At 50.6% G+C, this 20449-nt stretch overlaps 1 protein-coding gene across 1 annotated transcript in view; it reads left to right on the top strand.

Moving 5' to 3' along the window:
- RIN3 (Ras and Rab interactor 3) overlaps positions 1-20449 on the top strand; it is a 768425-nt gene that overhangs the window by 733084 nt on the left and 14892 nt on the right. Inside the window, exon 8 of the mRNA XM_050799033.1 lies at positions 4853-5161. Within this exon, the coding sequence (XP_050654990.1) occupies positions 4853-5161 (309 nt within the window). The remainder of the gene's footprint in view (positions 1-4852; positions 5162-20449) is intronic.

Raw genomic sequence — 20449 nt, 5'->3', positions numbered from 1 at the left:
GTGAGCTGAGTTTGTGCCATTGCACTCCAGCCTGGGCAACAAGAGCAAAACTCTGTCTAAAATAAAAAAGAAAGAAAAGAAAAAAAATACATTCTGTCAGTTCACACTGCTGTGGCCAAAGTGGTTGCTAAACACTGAGCTGCTTCTGAGCTAGTTGGTAAATAGTTACTGCCCCAGCCGTCCCCTGGTATCTCTAAGCCTCTCTTTCCCCACCCAATAATGAAAGAGTTAGGTCTGGGTACGTAAGGGACACATGAGCCTCTGAACACAGTAGATTCGTAGTGAATGTTTCTTAGAAAAGGAGCTTCAGATGTTCCTTTCCCAGGGCTACTGGATTTTGCTAGCGGACTCCTGAAAACAAATAGGTTTTCGAGGCCACAAGATTCATGATGGCATTTCAGGTATGATGAGGGGTGATAGGATTGAGATCTGAGGCCAGTGCTGTGTGTGTGTCTGCACAGGGCCCTGTAAGCAGATAGTCGACAAAGAGTTATTGGGCACCCAACTCCGCATCAGGTGCTGGCTCAGATATAGAGACAGAAGTGAACAAAGCACTCAAAAAGTTTCAGCCTGTGGGGAGCTTACGGTCTAGCAGGGGTGACAGGCAAGAAGGATGAGTAGGGTTGGGTGCGGTGGCTCACGCCTGTAATCCCAGCATGTTGGGAGGTCGAGGCGGGTGGATCACCTAAGGTCAGGAGTTTGAGGCCAGCCTGGCCAACATGGTGAAACCCCGTTTCTACTAAAAATACAAAAAGTAGCCGGGTGTGGTGGCGCGCACCTGTAATCCCAGCTACTCAAGAGGCTGAGGCAGGAGAATCACTTGAACCTGGGAGGCAGAGGTTGCAGTGAGCCCAGATTGTGCCACTGCACTCCAGCCTGGGCGACAGAGCAAGACTTTGTCTCAAAAAAATCAAAGTTAAAAAAAATAGAAAAATTAGCTGGGCACAGTGGCATGTGCCTGTAGTCCCAGTTACTCAGGTGGCTGAGGCACAAGAATTGCTTGAACCCAGGAGGCAGAGATTGCAATGAGCCAAGATCGTGCCACTGCACTTCAGCCTGGGCAACAGAAGGAGACTGTGTCTCAAGAAGAAAGAGAGAGAGAGAAAGACAGAGAGGAGTAAAGTATAAAGTGTAAGGAGACACATAAGTGAGCACATGTGGATGGAAGCGAGGTCAGGAGGCTGTTGGGGGGCAGGACCCCAAGGGCCTTGTGAGCCTCTCTATGGACCTCACGTCCAAGGGTGAGTGACCTCACTCACATGTGAACATCACTCTGGCCATCACGCCGAGTGGGAGCAGAGAGACTCAGACTTGGTATGAGGCTACTGTCACAGCCGAGGTGAGCAGTGAAGGTGGCTGGGACCAGGACAGAGGCAGCACAGATGGGGAAACATGGATGGACTCTGGGTCTGTTGTGAAGCTGGAGCCACAGGACTGACTGGAAGCTGGATGCGGGAGTGGGAGAGGGGAAGTAGGATGTGGACATGTGGACAGCATTGTTGTCCCTGGGAGGCCACAGTGTCCATCCTGCGGCAGGCACTGGGGAGGAGTCGAGGAGCTCAGTTTGGGACATGTGACACTGGAGATGCTTATTAGACACCAGGTGGGGAGGTCAAGCGGGTCATTGAGGGCTGAGTCTGCAGTTCTGGGGCTAAAGAGAGATGTCTGGGAACTGTCAGCACAAAAGGAGCCATGAGACTGGATGAGATCATCCGGGTCTGAGACTGAGCCACAGGCACCGTGCAGACCAGGAGGGCATAGAAGGGCACGGAAGGACATGGAAGGACATGGAAAACTCCAAGTGGCCCAGAGGAAGCTGTGGCCAGCCCTGCCTTCCAGAGTTGGGGGAGTGTAAGAGCTGAGGCCCAAAGGGTCAGGAGTGCTAAGCTGTGGAAAGGGTGGTGGATGGACTTTCCTTCTGGAAAGGGATGACAGCGTGGACGAAGGCCAAGAGGTGGGGAATGAGGCTGGAGGATCACGGGCCATTCACACAGGCAGTGAAAGTCAGCCTGAGGATTTGGCCCAGAGGTGATGGAGCCCCTGAAGGGTGTGTGTGGAGGGCAGAGCAGAGGGGACAAAACGGGGACGGCTCAGGAGACTGCGGCCATGCAAGGCCTGTACCTGGTGGCCTTCAGCAGAGCAAAGGAGGTGGAGCACAGGCTGGACCTCTGCTGGAAACAGCAGGAATGACTCCAGCCTCAGGGCAGCTGGCTGGCAGGATACAGACACGCCATGGCTCCTGTTAAGGCCAGATCTGCCTCGGGCACCAAGATGCCAAGAGGTACTAGACTTGGAGTCTGTCCTGGCAGGTGATATGGCAGAGTGTCACCAGAGCCTGCCGTGGGCACTAATGTGTGGGGCAGAGAGGTTTCCAGGCAGTGAGAGGTGGCAGCTGAGCTGAGCCACCACGGACGGGAGGGCTGGAGCTACAGAGAGGAGAGAAGGGCCCTCCAGCAGGTGGGAACAGGGTCAGCATCCACAGCAACGGTGCCATTCCAGACACTGCACATGTCAGCCTCATGACTGCAAACCAGACCAGATGGGTTTGGCCATTGTCATGCCCAAGAAGCCACAGCTCAGAGAGGTCCAGTGACCTGGCCATGAAGACAGAGCTGGTAGTAGAGCTGGACTTCAGACCCAGGCAGCCCAGCCCTTTCCATGAGCTGAGTCCTCTGCCTCTGCTTCTTCCTTCCGAGCTCTGCCCATGTGTGTGGCCAGTCAGACGGTGAAGGAACGTAAACCACATAAAAAGGCCAGACAGGGCGGGGCATGGTGCCTCATACCTGTAGTCCCAGCACTTTGGGAGGCCAAGGAGGGCAGATCACCTGAGGTCAGGAGTTCAAGACCAGCCTGACCAACATGGTGAAACCCCATCTCTACAAAAAATACAAAAATTAGCCAGGCGTGGTGGTGGGCACCTGTAATCCCAGCTACTCAGGAGACTGAGGCAGGAGAATTGCTCGAAACCTGGGAGGTGGAGGTTGCAGTGAGCCAAGATCACACCACTACACTCCAGCCTAGACAACAGAACAAGACTCTGTCTCAAAAAAAAAGAAAAAAAAAAAAAAAGGCCAGCAGAACTCCACGCTTAGGGTGCTTCTGGTTTTATTAGGGAGACAAGTCACAAGAAACAATTGGATACAAAACAGTCCTAATGTGAGGCTGCGGAGGGCCTGAGTCTGGAGAGGAGGTGCTGGGAAAAGATCCTGCAGCTCTCAGATGTGAAGGGGCCGGGAGGGCGTGGGCACAGCCCTCTCATTTTGCAGTTCAGGAAACGGGCCCTGGGAGGGGAAGGGACATGGCCGAGGTCATGCAGAAGCCCAGGACAGTGGGGAAGTGCAAGTCCCTGCTCCCAGGTCAACGCCCATCTGCACCCATCTCTACCTGCGGAGGCTCCAATGAGGTGGGGAGGTGGGGGGGAAGGAGGGTCAGGAACGGGGTGAGGGAGGTGAGGGAAGCCCTGTGTTCTGCTAAAAGGGAAGAGAGAGGCGGCAGCAAGGGACCCAGGATGGCCATGGGCCAGCCCCCAGGCCTGCGTGGCAGGGAAGGGCTGTCCGGGCCTCTATTGAGACCCAGCCCCGTGGGAGCATGAGTCCCTCCCTCCTCTCTCAGGGCTAGGGCAGCACAGGTGTCTCCCTACAGGAACAGGGCTTGGGACCTCCCCTTACTGAGCCTGTAACCAAGACCCATCCCCTAGAGACAGAGGAGGGTCAAAACAGCTTCCTAAGAATATGTTCCTCCAGTCACCCAAAGCAACTGGGCATCCCCTTGGTGTCAAGTAGACATGAGTTCATGTCCTTGTTCAACCCCCAACGCACCCCATGAGAGCCTAAGTTGGTCTGTCCTCAGAGTGGGGATCAGAGCACATATGCCTCAGAGCAGCTGCAAGATCAGGGCACCAACTCCTGCTCTGAGAGCTGATTGGGAATGCCTCTCTGATAGGACGACATTCGAACAGTGAAGGAACCAGTCATGTGGATGACTGCGAGGCGACTGCGCCACACAAAGGGAACTGCAGGAGCAAAGGCCCTGGGGCAGGAGCAGGCCTGGCAGTTGGTAGAGCAGCCTGAGCATGGGGAGCAAGCAAAGCAGTGAATGAGAGGTTACAGGGCCCGATCACAGCGGGGCCTCATAGGCCGTGAGGAGGCTCTGGCTTTGATTTGATTGCATGGGAGATGGGGGCCATTGGAGGTTTCCAAACAGAAGAATGTTATGATCAAAGACGTCATAACAGGACAGCACCAGCTGCTGTGTTGACAAGAGACTATAAGGGCCAGGGCAAAAGCTGACTGACATAACCCCAGCAAGAGATAATGGTGGTAGCCTGACCAACCCAGGTCAAGGTAGTAGCCATGGAAGTGATAAAAAAGTAAGGTTCTGGATATACTGTATTTTTGAGACTAGAGTCAAGTGGGTGTGGGAATTGGAAGGGAGATATTAAGAATAATTCCACCAATCATTTACTGGACATTCAGGCCATCAGCATACAGCTGCCCAGGTTGTACACTGTACAACTCCAGTGTGAGTATCGCCCTCTGAAGTTACGTACTCATAGTCAGCCCTGTGAAAGTTTGCTCTCTGCCAGGCCCTGTGAAAAGCATCAGGATGCAACGACTGGCTCCTGTGCCAGTGCCTTTCCAGTGTGGCTTTCTGTTGAATAAACTGTGCTCTCTCATGTGCCAGAACCACAGGGTATAACTTTTGGGGCTGTGAGTGTCCTTGCAGGTGCTGGAGCTGTGGATGTCCTCCCAGGGGCCAGGGGATGGGGATGGCTGTGCTGCTGGGCAACAGAACCAGGTGGCAGGATCCCAGCATCTGGTTTCCTCACCCTCGCTCTCTTGTTTACCTGCAGAAGCAATTGTAGAGTCCGCCTTGTACAAATGTGTCCTGAAGCCCCTGAAGGAAGCCATCAACTCATGCCTGCATGAGATCCACAGCAAGGACGGTTCGCTGCAGCAGCTCAAGGAGAACCAGCTAGTGATTCTGGCCACCACCACCACTGACCTAGGTGTGACCACCAGCGTGCCGGAGGTACCCATGATGGAGAAGATCCTGCAGAAGTTCGCCGGCATGCACAAGGCCTACTCACCTGAGAAGAAGATCTCCATCCTGCTCAAGACCTGCAAACTCATCTACGACTCCATGGCCCTCGGCAACCCAGGTCAGCGGGCAGCCGGGAGGGGTCTAGGCGAGGAGCTCTCTTTTTATGGGTCCATGACCCCACCCTGACAAGGACTCCGGAGCCCTTGGAAGGCCCCAGACTTTCTAGATTCAGAGCCCCCCTGGGGAGGAACTGGGTGTAGGTGGGGTGTAACTCCTGCGCCCTCTTGGAGTTACCTGGGGCCTGGGAGGAGAGCCATGATTGGCTGCTGCCTTGGAGGCAAGCGAGGAAGCCAGCCCACAGTTAACTTTGTGTGAATTAGGAAAAGCACTGTGTTAGTTTGCTAGGGCTGCAGAAACAATACCACAAGCTGAGTGGCTTAGCCAGCAGAAATATATATTGTCTCACAGTTTTGGAGGCTGGAAGGTTCAAGATCAAGGTGTGGGCATGGCTGTGCTCCCACTAAAGATGCCAGGGAAGGTTATTTTCCTTCCGAGCTTCTGGTAGTTCCTTGGCTTGTGGCCACAGAACTCTGATCTTCACATGGCGTGCTTCCTGTGTGCATGTCTGTGTCCCAATTTCCTCTTTTTGTAAGAATGCCAGTCAGACTGGATTAGGGGCCCACCCTACTCCAGTATGACTTCATCTCAGCTAGTTACAGCTGCAACAACCCTGTTTCCAAATAAGGTCAGAGTCCTAGGTGCTGAGGGTTAAGACTTCAACATACAAATTTTGAGGGGACACAAGTCAACCCCTAACAGGTGCCTTAAACAATTAGCATTGATTTGATGCCTAAGTCCACTGGGCATGGACAACTGTCTGATCTGGGTCAGGTGTGCCTGAGCTTGGGTGGCTTATTCATGGATCTGTGATCAGAGGTGGGTCAGTTGGAGGCCAGATAGTCTGGGATGGCCTTGCCCACATGCTGGGTGGGTGGTTGGCTGTTGGCTGCTCTGGGATGGCCTTGCCCATATGCTGGGTAGTTCGTTGGCTGTTGGCTGGTCTGGGATGGACTTGCCCACATGCTGGGTGGTTGATTGGCTGTTGGCTGGTCTGGGACGGCCTTGTTCATGTGCTGAGTGGTTGATGAGCTGTTGGCTGGTCTGGGATGGCCTTGCTCACGTGCTGAGTGGTTGATGAGCTGTTGGCTAGTCTGGGATGGGGATGACTGAGCCATGAGTTTCTCATCCTCCAGCAGGTTAGCACAGGTATGTACCCATGGCAGTAGCTGGGGCCCTAGAGAACAAGCAAAGCCTGCAAGGCCCAGTGAGGCCTGGCCCTGAACTGGCATGATGTTGCTCTGACACCTTTCATTGACTTGTTTAGGCACAAGAGACCATCCCAGACTCGAGGAGTGAGGAACATTTCACCTCTTGATGGAAACAGTACAAAGGCATATTGTAAAGGGTGTGGATGTGGGAGAGGAATCCGTGGGACTATTTGTAATCATTTGACTGCAGTCCTCCAGGCAGACAAGAACAGGCATCACTGCACGATGGGGCACAGCTCAATGAAGAGAAAGCTGGCAGGATTCATCCCTTCAGCTGGTGCCCTTGTGCAGTGAGCAAACTGTGTACCTGGACACGGCTGCCATGGCAATAGAGTGGATGGATAGCCACCTCTGTAGACTCACAGACGTGGGTTCGAATTCCTGGTCTGTCACTTACTACCTATTTAAGCTTGAATGATTTACTTAACTCTTTAGAGCCCAATTTCCTCACCTGAGGAAGCTGCTTTACAGAGAGAGTAAAAGACCCTAAGACCCCTAATGGTTCGGAAGCCATACTCAGTCACTTGTGAGTATTAGAAACAATGTGTGTAAAATGGTGGCCTCCACACACAGCACCTGGCAGGCTCAACAAATGTGGCTGTGTTAAGAGAGGGATTCTCTTCATCTCCCCTGGAGAAGGGCAGGCCAGTTTGGCCATAGACCAACAGAAAGCAATTGTGGGAGTGTGATTGGGGTATGGTGCCAGATCCCCTCACCCTAGAAACCTTTCCTCTCAGATCTGTACAGGCCACAATTCCGGGTTAGTCACATTTTTGTGGTAAACTGATTTGTGTCTTGCGACCGTGTGTTAGAATTGTGCTCCCCAGGCCAGGTGCGGTGGCTCACGCCTGTCATCCCAGCACTTTGGGAGGCTGAGGTGGGGGGATCACGAGGTCAGGAGTTCGAGACCAGCCTGGCCAACATGGTGAAACCCCATCTCTACTAAAAAATACAAAAATTAGCCGGGTATGGTGGCACATGCCTGTAATCCCAGCTACTCAGGAGGCTGAGGCAGGAGGATGGCTTGAACCCGGGAGGCAGAGGTTGCAGTGAGCCGAGATCGTGCCACAGCATTCCAGCCTGGGTGACAGAGCGAGACTCCGTCACACACACACACACACAAATAGAATTGTGTTCCCCAAAAGCAGACACCACGCCAGGGTGAACTCTGTATTAAGACTTTATCCTGATATTGGAGATGTGATGGGAAGAGAGAGGGTTGTAGTAGAAGCAGGATGTAGTGAAGGGTTTGTTTTCATACAGTGGACATTAGCCTCAGAGGGAGGTCGGGTGTCTTGTGCAGCCTGGGGCCCAGAGAACAAGCCCAGGATGTAAACTCCGCAACTGAGTAACCTCCAGGAAAATCCCCAAAGAAGTAGGTGGGGGACAGTGGACAGCCTGCAGAGCCCAGCGCTCTTGGTGAGTTTGACCTGGTCAGCCCCAGAGGGCTGGGACTCAGGGAAAGAATCGAGTATGCCCTGCCAGGCGACATGAGACCAAGGGTTAAGACCCCCTCGTGGCCTGGCAAAGGGAGTCCAAGAATGAGCGGGGCCTTCTCAAGCCTTCTCGGAGAGAGGCAGTCCTGGCTGTCTCTGCAACAGCAGGCGTTGGAGAGGGAGGCAAGCTCAGAGGCGTCCTACACGGCATGCAGGGAAGCAGCAGTCAGACTGGATCAAGGCAGAAAGGAGACAGAGCCCCGGGGACCCTTTGCTGGGAACAGCCTCGGGGAGAGCAGGCAGGCTGGCCCTGGACCCTGCAGGGATCATGGAAGAGCAAGGTCCAGGCTTCCTTGCCGGCTTTGCCGCTTCTCAGCTTGTGGCTGTGTTAAAATGACTTAGGTGCTCAGCCACAGTTTTCTCTTATGTTCAACAGGCACAGCCACAACCACCTTGCAGGCCTGTCTTGAGGCTTAGAGGAGTCTGAAGTTTGCATGTTGCCCAGCAGTTGGCACTTAGTCACAATAGCTATTGATTGGTTTCAGTGCTGAATTTCTAATTAGGGAAATCGTTGCCCCTGGATTTGCTGGGCTTGGTGGTAAAGTCAGAGCCAAGGGTTTTATAGACCCTGAGACATGATCAGGGCGACAGCTTTGGGCTGGAAGGGGCAATTCCATTCTCGATGAGTCCCAGTTTATCCAGAAACCCCTAGCCTCCTGGAATTCTTTTTAAAACCCCGTGACTGAGCAGCAACATTCAAACACCATGATTTTTTTTTTTTTAAAACAGGGTCTCTTTCTGTTGCTCAGGCTTAAGTACAGTGGCACCACCCCCCAGGCTCAGGCAATCCTCCCACCTCAGCCTCCTGAGTAGCTGGGACTACAGGCATGCGCCACCACACCCAGCTAATTTTTGTATTTTTTGTAGAGACGGGGTTTCACCATGTTGCCCAGGCTGGTCTCAAACTCCTGAGCTCAAGCAATTTGCCTGCCTCGGCCTCCCGAAGTGCTGAGATTACAGGTGTGAGCCACCACATCCAGCCTGACTTTTTTAAATTGACAGATAAAATTGTATGTATTTACTGTGTACAACATGATGCTTTCAATATCTACATTGTGGAATGACTAAATCTATCTAATTAACATAGGCATCACCTCACATAGTTATCGTCCTTGTGAGAATCAAACACCGTGATTTTTGCTAACAATGAATTTGCTTTCTAAAAACTTACCAGAGAGCAGGGACTCGAGGAAGGAATGGCTAATTTTGAGGAGGGAGGAGGAGCAAGAAAGGCAGCTGCTGGAAAAGGTGACTGGTGTCACATGTGGTTGAATGGAGCAGAACCAGGTGCCTGCCATTTTCCATCCTCAGCAGGCAAGAGGGAGGGAGGCCGGAATCTCTGCAGATCCAGAAGCCAGGCTCAGTTGGGGAGACTCTGAGACATGAAGGTCAGGCCAGGGTCTCCCCCAGACACCAATGGGTTTCTTCTCAAGGAACAGAAAGAATGTTTCCCTCCCACCACTGGGTGAGCACTGGACTGGGAGCACCGTGACTCCCAATTTCATCTCAGAACCGGGCAGGCCAGGGCTGCTCCATTCGGAGCCTCAGCATCTTCATCTGGGTGGAATTAGGTTCTGCTCGAATGGGTTTGGGATTTGTCAACCCCAAATCCAAAGAGCAGAGGATTTGGGATTCATCCACAGTCCTGGGTTTGAACCCCAGCTTTGGTGCTATAGCCTTGAACATTAATCTCCCTGGACCTTTGTTTGTGTACAACATGAGGGCGAAACGCTTGTCATGTTGCGATGCAGGAGCTGGGACAGCACATGGGACAGCCTAGGTGCTCAAGGAGTTACTTCCCAAGACTCAGTTTTCCCACTCTTTTAATGGGGCTAGGAATGCCTCTCTCTGGGCTATTGTGGGGATCAAAGTTTATGAATGAGTGTTTAGATATTAGGATGCAGGAACAGCTGCCTCCCAGCCATGTTCCCAAAAATACAGAAGCTGAATGCAGTGGTTTTCAAGACAGATTCCACAAAGCACCCCAGGGGCCACCAAGGGGTCGAAAGACAAGCTGGGCCCCAAGCCAGCTCCACCCCAGACAACCCTGCTTGTACCTGTTTTACACGTGGGGTTCTGCAGGGGATTTTGTTTCAAAAAAAAGAGTTCTATTTTTTTACATTTCATTTGGAAATAATTTCAAACTTCAAAAACTCTAAGAATAGAAACAGTACATAGAAGCAGGAACACCTGCAGACCCTTTGTGAATTGTTAACATCGGACCCCCTCCGCTTCATCATTTTCTTTCTCTGTCTACACACATAATGTTTTTTCTGAATGGTGTAAGGGTAAGTCACATACATCTGGGTCCTTTACCCCTAAACGCTTTCCTAGGTATTTTGTTGGTGTACGTATGTAAGATTACATAACTCTTACACAGCCGCGGTACAGTTGTCCATTGCATACATTTATGTTAATACAATGTTTTTATCTAAACTTCCAGGTTGTCACTTGACTTAATAAGGTCCTTTTTAGAATTTACCCCTCATGTTCAGGATCTGGTGAAGGGTTCGATGTTGCATGTGCTTGTCATGTGTCTTTAACCTCCTTTAATTTGGAATATCTCATATTTGTTGCTGCATGATGGAAATACAATCTGAGGAATGCGTCATTAGGGAATTTCATTGTTGTGCAAACATTTTAGAGTGTACTCACACAAACCTAGATAGCATAGCCTACTATACCCCTGGGCTATATGGTATGGCCCATTGCCCCCAGGCTACCACCCTGTACAGCATGTGACTATGCTGAAAACTGCAGGCGGTTGTAGCTCAGTGGCAAGTATTTGTGTATCTGAACATATCTAAACGTAGAAAAGGTGCAGTAGAAGTCCAGCATTATGATCTTATGGAACCACTGTCATATATGTGGTCCATCGTTGACCAAAACTTCGTTATGCATTGCGTGACTGTATTTCCACAGCCTTTGTCTTTTTTTTTTTTTTTTTTTTTTTTTTGAGACGTAGTCTCGCTCTGTCGCCCAGGCTGGAGTGCAGTGGCGCTATCTCGACTCACTGCAAACTCCGCCTCCCGGGGTCCCACTATTCTCCTGCCTCAGCCTCCTGAGTAGCTGGGACTACAGGTACCCACCACTACACTCAGCTAAATTTTTTTTGTATTTTTAGTAGAGACAGGGTTTCACCGTGTTAGCCAGGATGGTCTTGATCTCCTGACCTCGTGATCCGCCCGCCTCAGTCTCCCAAAGTGCTGGGATTACAAGCGTTAGCCACCACGCCCAGCCTCTTTGTCTTTAATGATATTGATGTTTTTGAGGGATACTGGTTTTTTCCACCACCCCCACATTTTTGTTAATGAAAGTTCCTCATTCTGTGTTTGTCAGATGTTTCCTGATGATTAGATTGAGGTTATGCATTCTCAGCCAGATCCCAACTGACTTCAATTCTGACTTTGACATTCAGTAATTTTAGAACGAGGTCCCAGGCATTCAACTCACACCTCCCTCTGGCAGGTGATCCAGGCAACTGTGTAGTCTGTGGCCTTGCTACCCGAAGTGTGATCTGCAGCCCAGCAGCTCTTCATTGAGCCCTGGGAGCTGCGAGTGACCCCACAGAGAGGCAGACTCCAGCCCAAGTCCTGCCTACCTCCACCACTGACCTACTTCCTCCACCACTGACTGCTTTAAGCAAAAAACAGCCCTCCGTGTCCACCACTCCTGACTTCTGCCCTGCCCTAGCCTTGCCTCTAGCCTTCCCAGCTCCCTCACCTCCAGGGAAGATTCCTCACCCACCTGCCTCATTGCTGTGCTGCAGGCAACAGTAGCTTGATGTGGTACCTTCATGGCCCACTTGAAAGGGGAGTAAAATAGGGTGGGCCGCTGGCAAGACCTGTTGGAACAGTGAGGAAAGGGGTAAACATGGAGACACAAGATCTGAGTGAACTGGCCATGCTATCTTCTCCAGAAAGACAGGGCCAGGATTAAACCTAGTATAGCTCCCTCTAAAGCCTGTGCTCCCATCACCATGCCAGTGGCTGGCCTAGGAATGAACCCCAAGTTTCAGAATCCTGGTCGAATGTATTTTCTCCTATCACAAATTTAGGGTCCTGAGTTAGGCAGATTGGGGAGTTCATGGAAGCAAATGGCTTTGGATAAACTGGCCCTCCATCCTGGAATCAAGAGCAGACCGATTCTTCATGGACTTCATGAGGCTTGGTGAGAGCAGCCAGAACTTCTAGATTCATTTCTTCTATTACTTTGACAAAGAAGTCATTCCCACCTATTTGATGTCTAAGACTAGTCATTCAGAGCTGGTTCTGCTGCTGGGGAGAAACAGATTCAAGTCCAAGAAACCCTCCTTAAGATGGGAGGGGGAGAAAGAGGGTAGGGGTGCAGTTCGGGAACCTTCTAATGCGAATGCCGAGCAGGAGGCATCCCAAAGGGTACTGACGGCCTGAGGCTGCCTTTTCAGCTCCTTGAGTAGTCTGTGTAAACACCCTGATACCACCCATGTGACCTTCTGGAAACAGGGCCTGGCTCCTAACCCCAGGGGGATGGAGCACACTACTGACCACGTGGTGGGATGTGGGGGCCAACGGGGTGGTGATAGAGTCCCAGGTCCCTTGCCATCCACTTCCCTGGCAGAGACCACAAAGTCAAGAGTTCACAGCTAGTTTAGGCAAGGGCAGCCACAGAGGAATTAGATGGCAGGAGGGCTCTTGATGGGGACCCCAGGGGTATGGAATAATGGGCCTTGTGACATTGACTGGGGGTAGAGAGGACAGGCAGGGAGGTCAGGCTGTTGGTTTTCTTAAATCTATGTTTTAAAAAATTAAACTGGGTTAGGCGCGGTGCCTCACGCCTGTAATCCCAGCACTTTGGGAGGCCGAGGTGGGCGGATCATGAGGTCAGGAGTTGGAGACCAGCCTGACCAACATGGTGAAATCCCGTCTCTACTAAAAATACAAAACTTAGCCGGGCATGGTGGCGCACACCTGCAATCCCAGCTACTCAGGAGGCTGAGGCAGGAGAATCACTTGAACCCAGGAGGCAGAGGTTGCAGTGAGCCAAAATCACACCACTGCACTCCAGCCTGGGTGACAGAACAAGACTCCATCTCAAAAAAAAAAAAAAAAAAATTAAACTGACTTTTGATGATCAAAGTCACTCGTGCTTATTGTTGCAAATTGATCAATAGTATGTTGGTGAATTTCTTCCTAGTCTTTTTGAAATAACTACAGATAGGTAGATAGATAATTGGTTAAGAAAACATTTGCTGCTATAAACATTTGCTGCTATTTGATTAGCTAGATAAGCCCTCTCATCTCTAACTCAATAGAAGTGTATCTCTCACTCATATAAGTCTAATACATGGAAGAGGGTTGGAGGTGGAGGGCCATGCTCCATATGGTCATTCAGGGATCCATGCATAGGAAGACTTCCTAGGTCTCCCTAGAGATTGACATCCAGGTGACAGTAAGGGGGTGGGCATCTGAAAGAGAGCTTTCCTTCTCCAAAAGGTTGTGACTCACAACCTTGCTTTTTTACCCCACAACACAAATGGAGTGCAGGTCCCCTAAGATGTCATGTTCTGAGGCTTATAGGACACACTCCCCTCCTGTCTTTCATAATAATTGTGTCTGGCATTTACTGCTCCATGCTAATTACCTTCCATCTGTCTTGTCGTGTCATCCTCACAACCACTCCAGGGGATGTGGACACTGTGATTATCCCCGTTTTACAGCTGAGGAAGCTAAGGCTCAGTGAAGTTAAGTAGCACGCTTACGGTCACACCTGATGAGCAGGTGAGTGGTTGACCTGAGACTTGAACCCGCGTCCTTTGCTGAAACCTGGGACCCTCTGGCCTCTCCAGCCTGCCTCCCCAGGGCATCCTGAGGTAAGAGATGACCTCAGAAAGGACAGACACAAGTCATGGCTGAGTTTTGCAGTGCCTCCAACCTCATACCTTTTCAAGCCAGAGTGGGATTTTGTGTCTTCAGGCCTCAGAGCCCACAGCCTGCGTAGCTGACTGGCTTGTGGGCTGAGCTCTCTGAAGAGGAACCCAAGAAGCTGGAGTGTTTTCCTCAGGGACACAGTGTAGCTCAGAGCAGAACTGAGACTTAACCAGCATCTGTGCAAAGTGCAAGCAACCAACCAGGGTTGCTTCAAGGAGCTCAGTGGGAGAGAGGGGGCTGGGTTCTAATCTCATGACAGCCACAGACTTTACAAGTGACCTCCAGCCAACCATTTCTCTGCTGAGGCTTCAGTTCTTTCATCTGTGCAGCTGAAAGTTCAGACTAGATCAGTAGTTTTCAAACTATTTCCAGGAAACTCTCTAGGGGCCACAGACATAGCTGGGGACCACCTTGGAACAGTGGAGGGGCGTAGTTGAAAAGAGATGAGCAGGCCAGCCCTGCTGTCCCACCCTGAGTCAACCAGAGAAGCTGAACTGTGCATAAGGTACCCATTACCAAAGGCTTCCATTGCAAACACAGATTTGAAGTCTACTGTTCTAAATGGCCTCTACTTCCTGCTGTCATATGTTTTTATCAAATAAATTGATTCATTCAACAGTTCAACAAACTTTGCTTGACAATGCAGATTTTTTTTTTTTTTTTTTTTTTTCTGAGATGGAGTTTCACTCTGTCGCCCAGGCTAGAGTTCAGTGGTGCCATCTTGGCTCACTGCAAGCTCCGCCTCCCGGGTTCACACCATTCTCCTGCCTCAGCCTCCCGAGTAGCTGGGACTACAGGCACCTGACACCATTCCCGGCTAATTTTTATTTTTATTTTTATTTTTAGTAGAGATGGGGTTTCACCACATTAGCCAGGATGGTCTCGATCTCCTGACCTCGTGATCCGCCCACCTCAGCCTCCCAAAGTGCTGGGATTACAGGCATGAGCCACCGCGCCCGGCCGACAATGCAGATGTTAAGAGCAAAACCCGGCCGGGCGCGGTGGCTCACGCCTGTAATCCCAGCACTTTGGGAGGCCGAGGCGGGCGGATCACAAGGTCAGGAGATCGAGACCACGGTGAAACCCTGTCTCTACTAAAAATACAAAAAATTAGCCGGGCGCGGTTGTGGGCGCCTGTAGTCCCAGCTACTCGGGAGGCTGAGGCAGGAGAATGGCGTGAACCCGGGAGGCGGAGCTTGCAGTGAGCTGAGATCGCGCCACTGCACTCCAGCCTGGGCAACAGAGCGAGACTCCGTCTCAAAAAAAAAAAAAAAAAAAAAAGAGCAAAACCCAGGAAGACCCAGCCCATGTTTTTAAGATGTTCATAATTCAAGCTAAAAACAAGCATTAAACAAGCAAGCGTCTTGCAGTGTGATAACTGATATTCATTCATGCTTTTAGCAAATATGTTTATTAAATACCTACTATAGACCAGGTACCATTGAGGTTTCAGATATAAACAGTGAACAAGATAAGGTACCTGCCCGAGTAAAACTTTCATTCAAGGAGGAGAGATAGGCAATAACAAGTAAACAGAAATGCAAAATATATCCTCCAAGGTGAAACGTGCAACTGGGGTGGATAAAGCAGGGTAGGGGGTCTGAGGAGGGTTGGAGGAGTTTGCTGTCCTGGGACTGGGTGGTCAGGGAAGGCCTCTCTGAGTTAACATGTGATATTGACTTTCCCATTCTGCAATGCCAGGACTGGGGAGAACCATTACAAGGGCATTGGGCCTAGCCAAGGAGGTCTTCAAGGAAGACTTCTGGGAGGAAAAAAGTGGCTTTAAGTGGGAATCTTGGTGGAAAGCTAGGACCAGGGCGGGGCACAGTCATGAGCCTCCGGCTGCCCCAGGGTTGCAGCATCAGCCACTGGCCTTCACTAAGAGCCCAGTGAACAAATGGGGGCCCTGGGTGGGGGGTGGGGTAGGAAGTAGTTTTGATAAGATGCTCAATCCTTTCCTCTCCCTCAGGGTCTGCAAACTGTGGCCCTCCCAGCCAACTCTGTCCTACCACCTGATTTTGCAAATAAAGTTTTATTGGAACACTACCCATATCCATACTCAGCATCTAGGGCTGCTTGTGTTCTAAGGGCCGAGTTGAATAGTTAGGACAGAGACCGTGTGGCCCATGAAACTAAAAATACATACTTTCTGGCCTTTTACAGAAAAAAATTTGCTAGCTCCTCTTTTAGACAATGCTTCCTCGCCCTGTCACCCAGGCTGGAGTGCAGTGGCACAATCATAGCTTACTGCAGCCTCAACCTCCCGAGCTCAAGCACGTCCTCCTACCTCAGCCTCCAGAGTAGCAGGGACTACAGATGCATGCCACCACACCCAGCTGATTTTTTTTTTTTTAGTAAAGACAAAGTCTCACTATGTTGCCCAGGCTGGAGTTAGGGCCTTTCTAATCCTCATTGTCTGTGTGATCCAGCTGAGCACCCCTTCAGCTCATTTTGATCTTAAAGAGAGCTTTCCTTCTCCAAAAATCTCCCAGCAGATGAAATATGCATAAAACCCCAGCCAGCTTTTTGAAATGTGATCAGCTACCTACAGATGGCAAACAGATATGACCTGGCAAAAAAGAAAGCAGAAATCACCAGGAAGTGGAGGCTGCAACCAGCAGGGCATTTGGATGCACAGCCAAATGGACGTGATCTCTGGTCCACCCAAGACAGATGTTCAGCTCACAGGAGAAGGATTTCGCAGCTAACATCCCAGTGGCACTTCCTGAGGCCCCTATGTGCTCAGGGCTGAGCCCCGAGCCTGGGGTTCCAGGCTGCTCAGGAAGGAGCGTGCAGCCCTAACTGCCAAAAGGTTGGGCTGGGACCCAGTACGTGTAAACAATGTTTGAAGCTTGTGTTGGTCCATGAGGAGCTATCATGCCTGTATGGATACTGTCTCACCAACATCAACAGCCAGAACCCAGATTCTAGTCCCAGCTCTGCTACTGACCAGCTGTAGGGCTTTGAGCAAATTTCTCCCATCTCTGAGCCTCAATTTCCTCACAGCATGGTTGGACGTGATAAACTAAGGCCAGTGGTGTGCTGGAGTCAGCTCACATCAGCTCATGGGAACTGACTGTGTGCATCTCTTCCCAGCTCTGTGTTCTCGTTGGTAGCTTGAAGTTGGAAATTGTGGAAATATTTAGATCATGGAAATTGGCAAATGCTACAAATCAAGGTTGATTTTTTTCCTTCAGAGAGCCAGTTGTTAAGCATTTCCCAGGACACCACTGTCTAAGGCCCACAGGACATCTCAGTGTCTATGACCATGACCCTACCCCTGGCAGGACAGTGGTACCCAGTAAGAACACACATGGGACATAGTTCAGTCCATTGTCAGTAGCCTACGTCCCAAGCCTATGCAGGGGGCTGGAAAGGCAGTGATGCGAGAGAGGCTCAGAGAGGGTTAGTGACTCACTCTGGCTCACACAGCCTCCATCCCTGCCCTCAGCATACTCACAATGTGAAGAAGGGGGCAGGCTCTGAATCAGTGAAGGCATATGGGAGCCAGAGCAGGAACGGTCCAGCTGTGCTGGAGGATGTGGGAGAGCACAAGGAGAAGTTGATAACGGGAAGGTAGGGAGGGGCTCCCAGGCAGGGGGAACTGTGTGTGCAAAGGCCTGGAGAGGGGAGAGTGCATTCAGAGTTCAGGGAATGGGCTGTGGTGCAACCTAGTGGGAAGTTATGTGGGAGGGTGATGGAGGCAGAATATCATCTCAAATTGGAAGATGGAAAGTAGAGTAAGCATCTGCAACCCCAGGGCAGCCCAGGAGGGCTTCTTGGAGTTGGAGGAGGCAGATCTTGAAGGATGAGTCAAATGAGTAGGAACATGGGATTGTTGGTCAAGATTCCTCAAGGAAAACATGGGAAGAAGAGCGGGTAAAGGACCTTCCATAGCCAGGGAGTACAAAGCCACAATCCTGGGCCCCCTCCCTTCCTGTCCCCTTCATACTCACATGGCCCGCCCTGAAGTCCTCAGACCTAGGGCCCCAGTTGGGCCATCCTTTGGCTGAAAGTCATTACTTCCTCAAGCAGGGTTTCTCACCTGTGGCCCTGCGGACATTTGGGGTGTCCTCTGCATCCCAGTTGCTGGCCCATTTTGCAGATGTAGAAACAGAGTGTGGCCAGAAAGGCAGGTCACACGGGGCCGCATTGTCTAAAAAATTAACCAAGGATGGGCCATGAGCAGAATCCACATTCACTAGACAAAAACGACTGGAGGCCTCCATGGTTGCAGTGGTATACTGCAGGAGCCAGGACTTAAGAGACGAGGCCGCCCAGGCTATGCAGGAAGATGGGAAATGGAGTCTTTATTTGGGGTGGCCTTATCCTGGCTAAAAGTCAGGAGTTCTGTTACTTTGAAAATAGAGACTGGAGCCAAGTGTGCGGTGGCTTATGCCTGTAAGCTCAGCACTTTGGGAAGCTGAGGCGAGTGGATCACTTGAGGTCAGGAGTTCGAGACCAGCCTGGCCAACATGGCAAAATCCCATCTCTACTTAAAAAAAAAAAAAAAAAAAAAGTAGCCAGGCGTGGTGGTGAGCACCTATAATCCCAGCTAGTCAGGAGGCTGAGACGAGAGAATCGCCTGAACCTGGGAGGCGAAGGTTGCAGTGAGCCGAGATCGCACCACTGCACTCCGGTCTGGGCGACAAGAGTGAGACCCCATCTACAGAAAAGAAAAAGAAAATAGAGACTGGACAATGCAGAAGGAAGGAAAGCAACCACTAGTCTCCGGTGCTCACACCAGGCTAGAACAGACTGCGCAGGCAAGGAACACGAGACCCCCCTGGTCAGCTGAATGTGACCCTGAAATCACAACCCCTGGCCAGACCATGGGCTTCAGCCTGGGAGGGTCCTAAGGGCAGGAACCACCTCTGACTCACGTCTTCTGTCTCCCTGTGTGCAGGGCCCACACCTGTACCCACTCATACTGGCGGTCCTTGACCAATTCCTCATTTTGTGCCAGCCTCTGCCCTAAGTATTACCTGCAGGGCCAGGGTTTGTGGGAAGTGAGGGAGACACTCGCCTTAGGGGCAAAATGCAGGGGGATGCCCAAGAAACTCAACCACAAAGATAAATTTTATATATATGTGTGTGTATGTATATATACACATAATTTTTAAAACAATTCAGTGGTTTTCAGTATATTTGCAAGGTCATATGACTAAAACTACTCCAATTCCAAAACATTTTTATCACCCCAAAAAGAAACTGTACCCATTAAAAATCACTCCCTGTTCTCTTTTCTGCCCAACTCCAGGCAACCACTCATCTGCTTTCTGTCTCTGTGGATTTGCTTATTCTGGACGTTGCATACAGATGGAATCCTATCATACGTACAATATGCAGTCTTCCATGGCTGACTTCTTCCACTTAGCATAGTATCATCACGGTCTATCAATATCACAGCGGCCAGGCGCGGTGGCTCACGCCTTTAATCCGGCGCTTTGAGAGGACGAGGCCGGTGGATCATTGAGCCCAGGACTTTGAGACCAGCCTGGGCAACATGGCAAAACCCTGTCTCTAACAAAAATACAAAAAGAAAAAAAAAAATAGCCAGTCTCATAACCCGGTCTCAAAAAAATGAACAAATATCAGTATCAGAGCATGTATGAGTAGCTTGTTCCTTTTCATTCCCAAAGACTTCCATGGTATGCATGCACATTTTGCCTGTGTATCCACAAGTGATGGACAAGTAGCCATCTCCACTTCTTGGCTATTATGGCCAATACTGCCATGAACATTTGTGTGCAGGTCTCTGTGTGGAAATATGTTTTTGTTTCTCTCAGGTGTATATATAACTAGGAGTGGAACTTGGGCTCATGTGACAAGATAAGTACTATTTTAATGCAGTATTTTTTTAAAAAAAATAAAAATTAATGAAAAAGCCATGATGAACAAAATATCCACCTTTTTTTAGAGACAGAGTTTCACTTTGTTGCCCAGGCTGGAGTACAGTGGCACAATCTTGGCTCACTGCAACCTCCGCCTCCCAGGTTCAAGTGATTCTCGTGCCTCAGACTCCGGAGTAGCTGGGATTACAGGCTTACGCCGCCATGCCTTGCTAATTTTTGTATTTTTAGTAGAGATGGCGTTTCCCCACATTGGCCAGGTTGGTCTCAAACTCCTGACCTCAGGTGATCCGCCTGCCTGGGCCTCCCAGAGTCATGGAATTACAGGCATGAGCTACCACGCCTGGCCGCCACATTTTCAGTGAAGTCAGGCTGTTGTCTGTTTTATGATCCTGCGTTACTGTGCGATGGGAACAGTCATTTCCAATCAGCCTGCGGTTTCCAGGCCCACATACTTTTGTGATGGCTGACAGTAGAAAGCGAACATATTGGCAACCAGATTTTAGATACAGTCGTTGTTTCTTGAGTATAGCACGTTTGTTAACTTTCCACCTGGTTCAAACTATGAGAGGCTGTTTTGATAAACACATATGGGGCACACAGTTTTCCTTTTGCCTCGGGCTTTGCTATGGCTGTGACCACCTGCACCATTTCAATTAATCCTCAAAAATCCTCGGGCACCTCGTTCTCCAACCTCCCTGCTGAGGTGAGAGGAGGGAAGGAGCTTGCTACAGTCCACAGCTGGTGAGTAGGAGAACTGGGATTTGAACCCAGGTCTGGGCTTGGAGACTCGGCCTTCACACTGTGCCTCTCAGCAGTGT

This window comes from Macaca thibetana, chromosome 7 (genome assembly GCF_024542745.1).
Source record: "Macaca thibetana thibetana isolate TM-01 chromosome 7, ASM2454274v1, whole genome shotgun sequence".
Taxonomy (NCBI): Eukaryota; Metazoa; Chordata; class Mammalia; order Primates; family Cercopithecidae; genus Macaca; species Macaca thibetana.
Note: the sequence above shows the minus strand (reverse complement) of the source record. Positions and strands in the feature narration are given on the sequence as shown.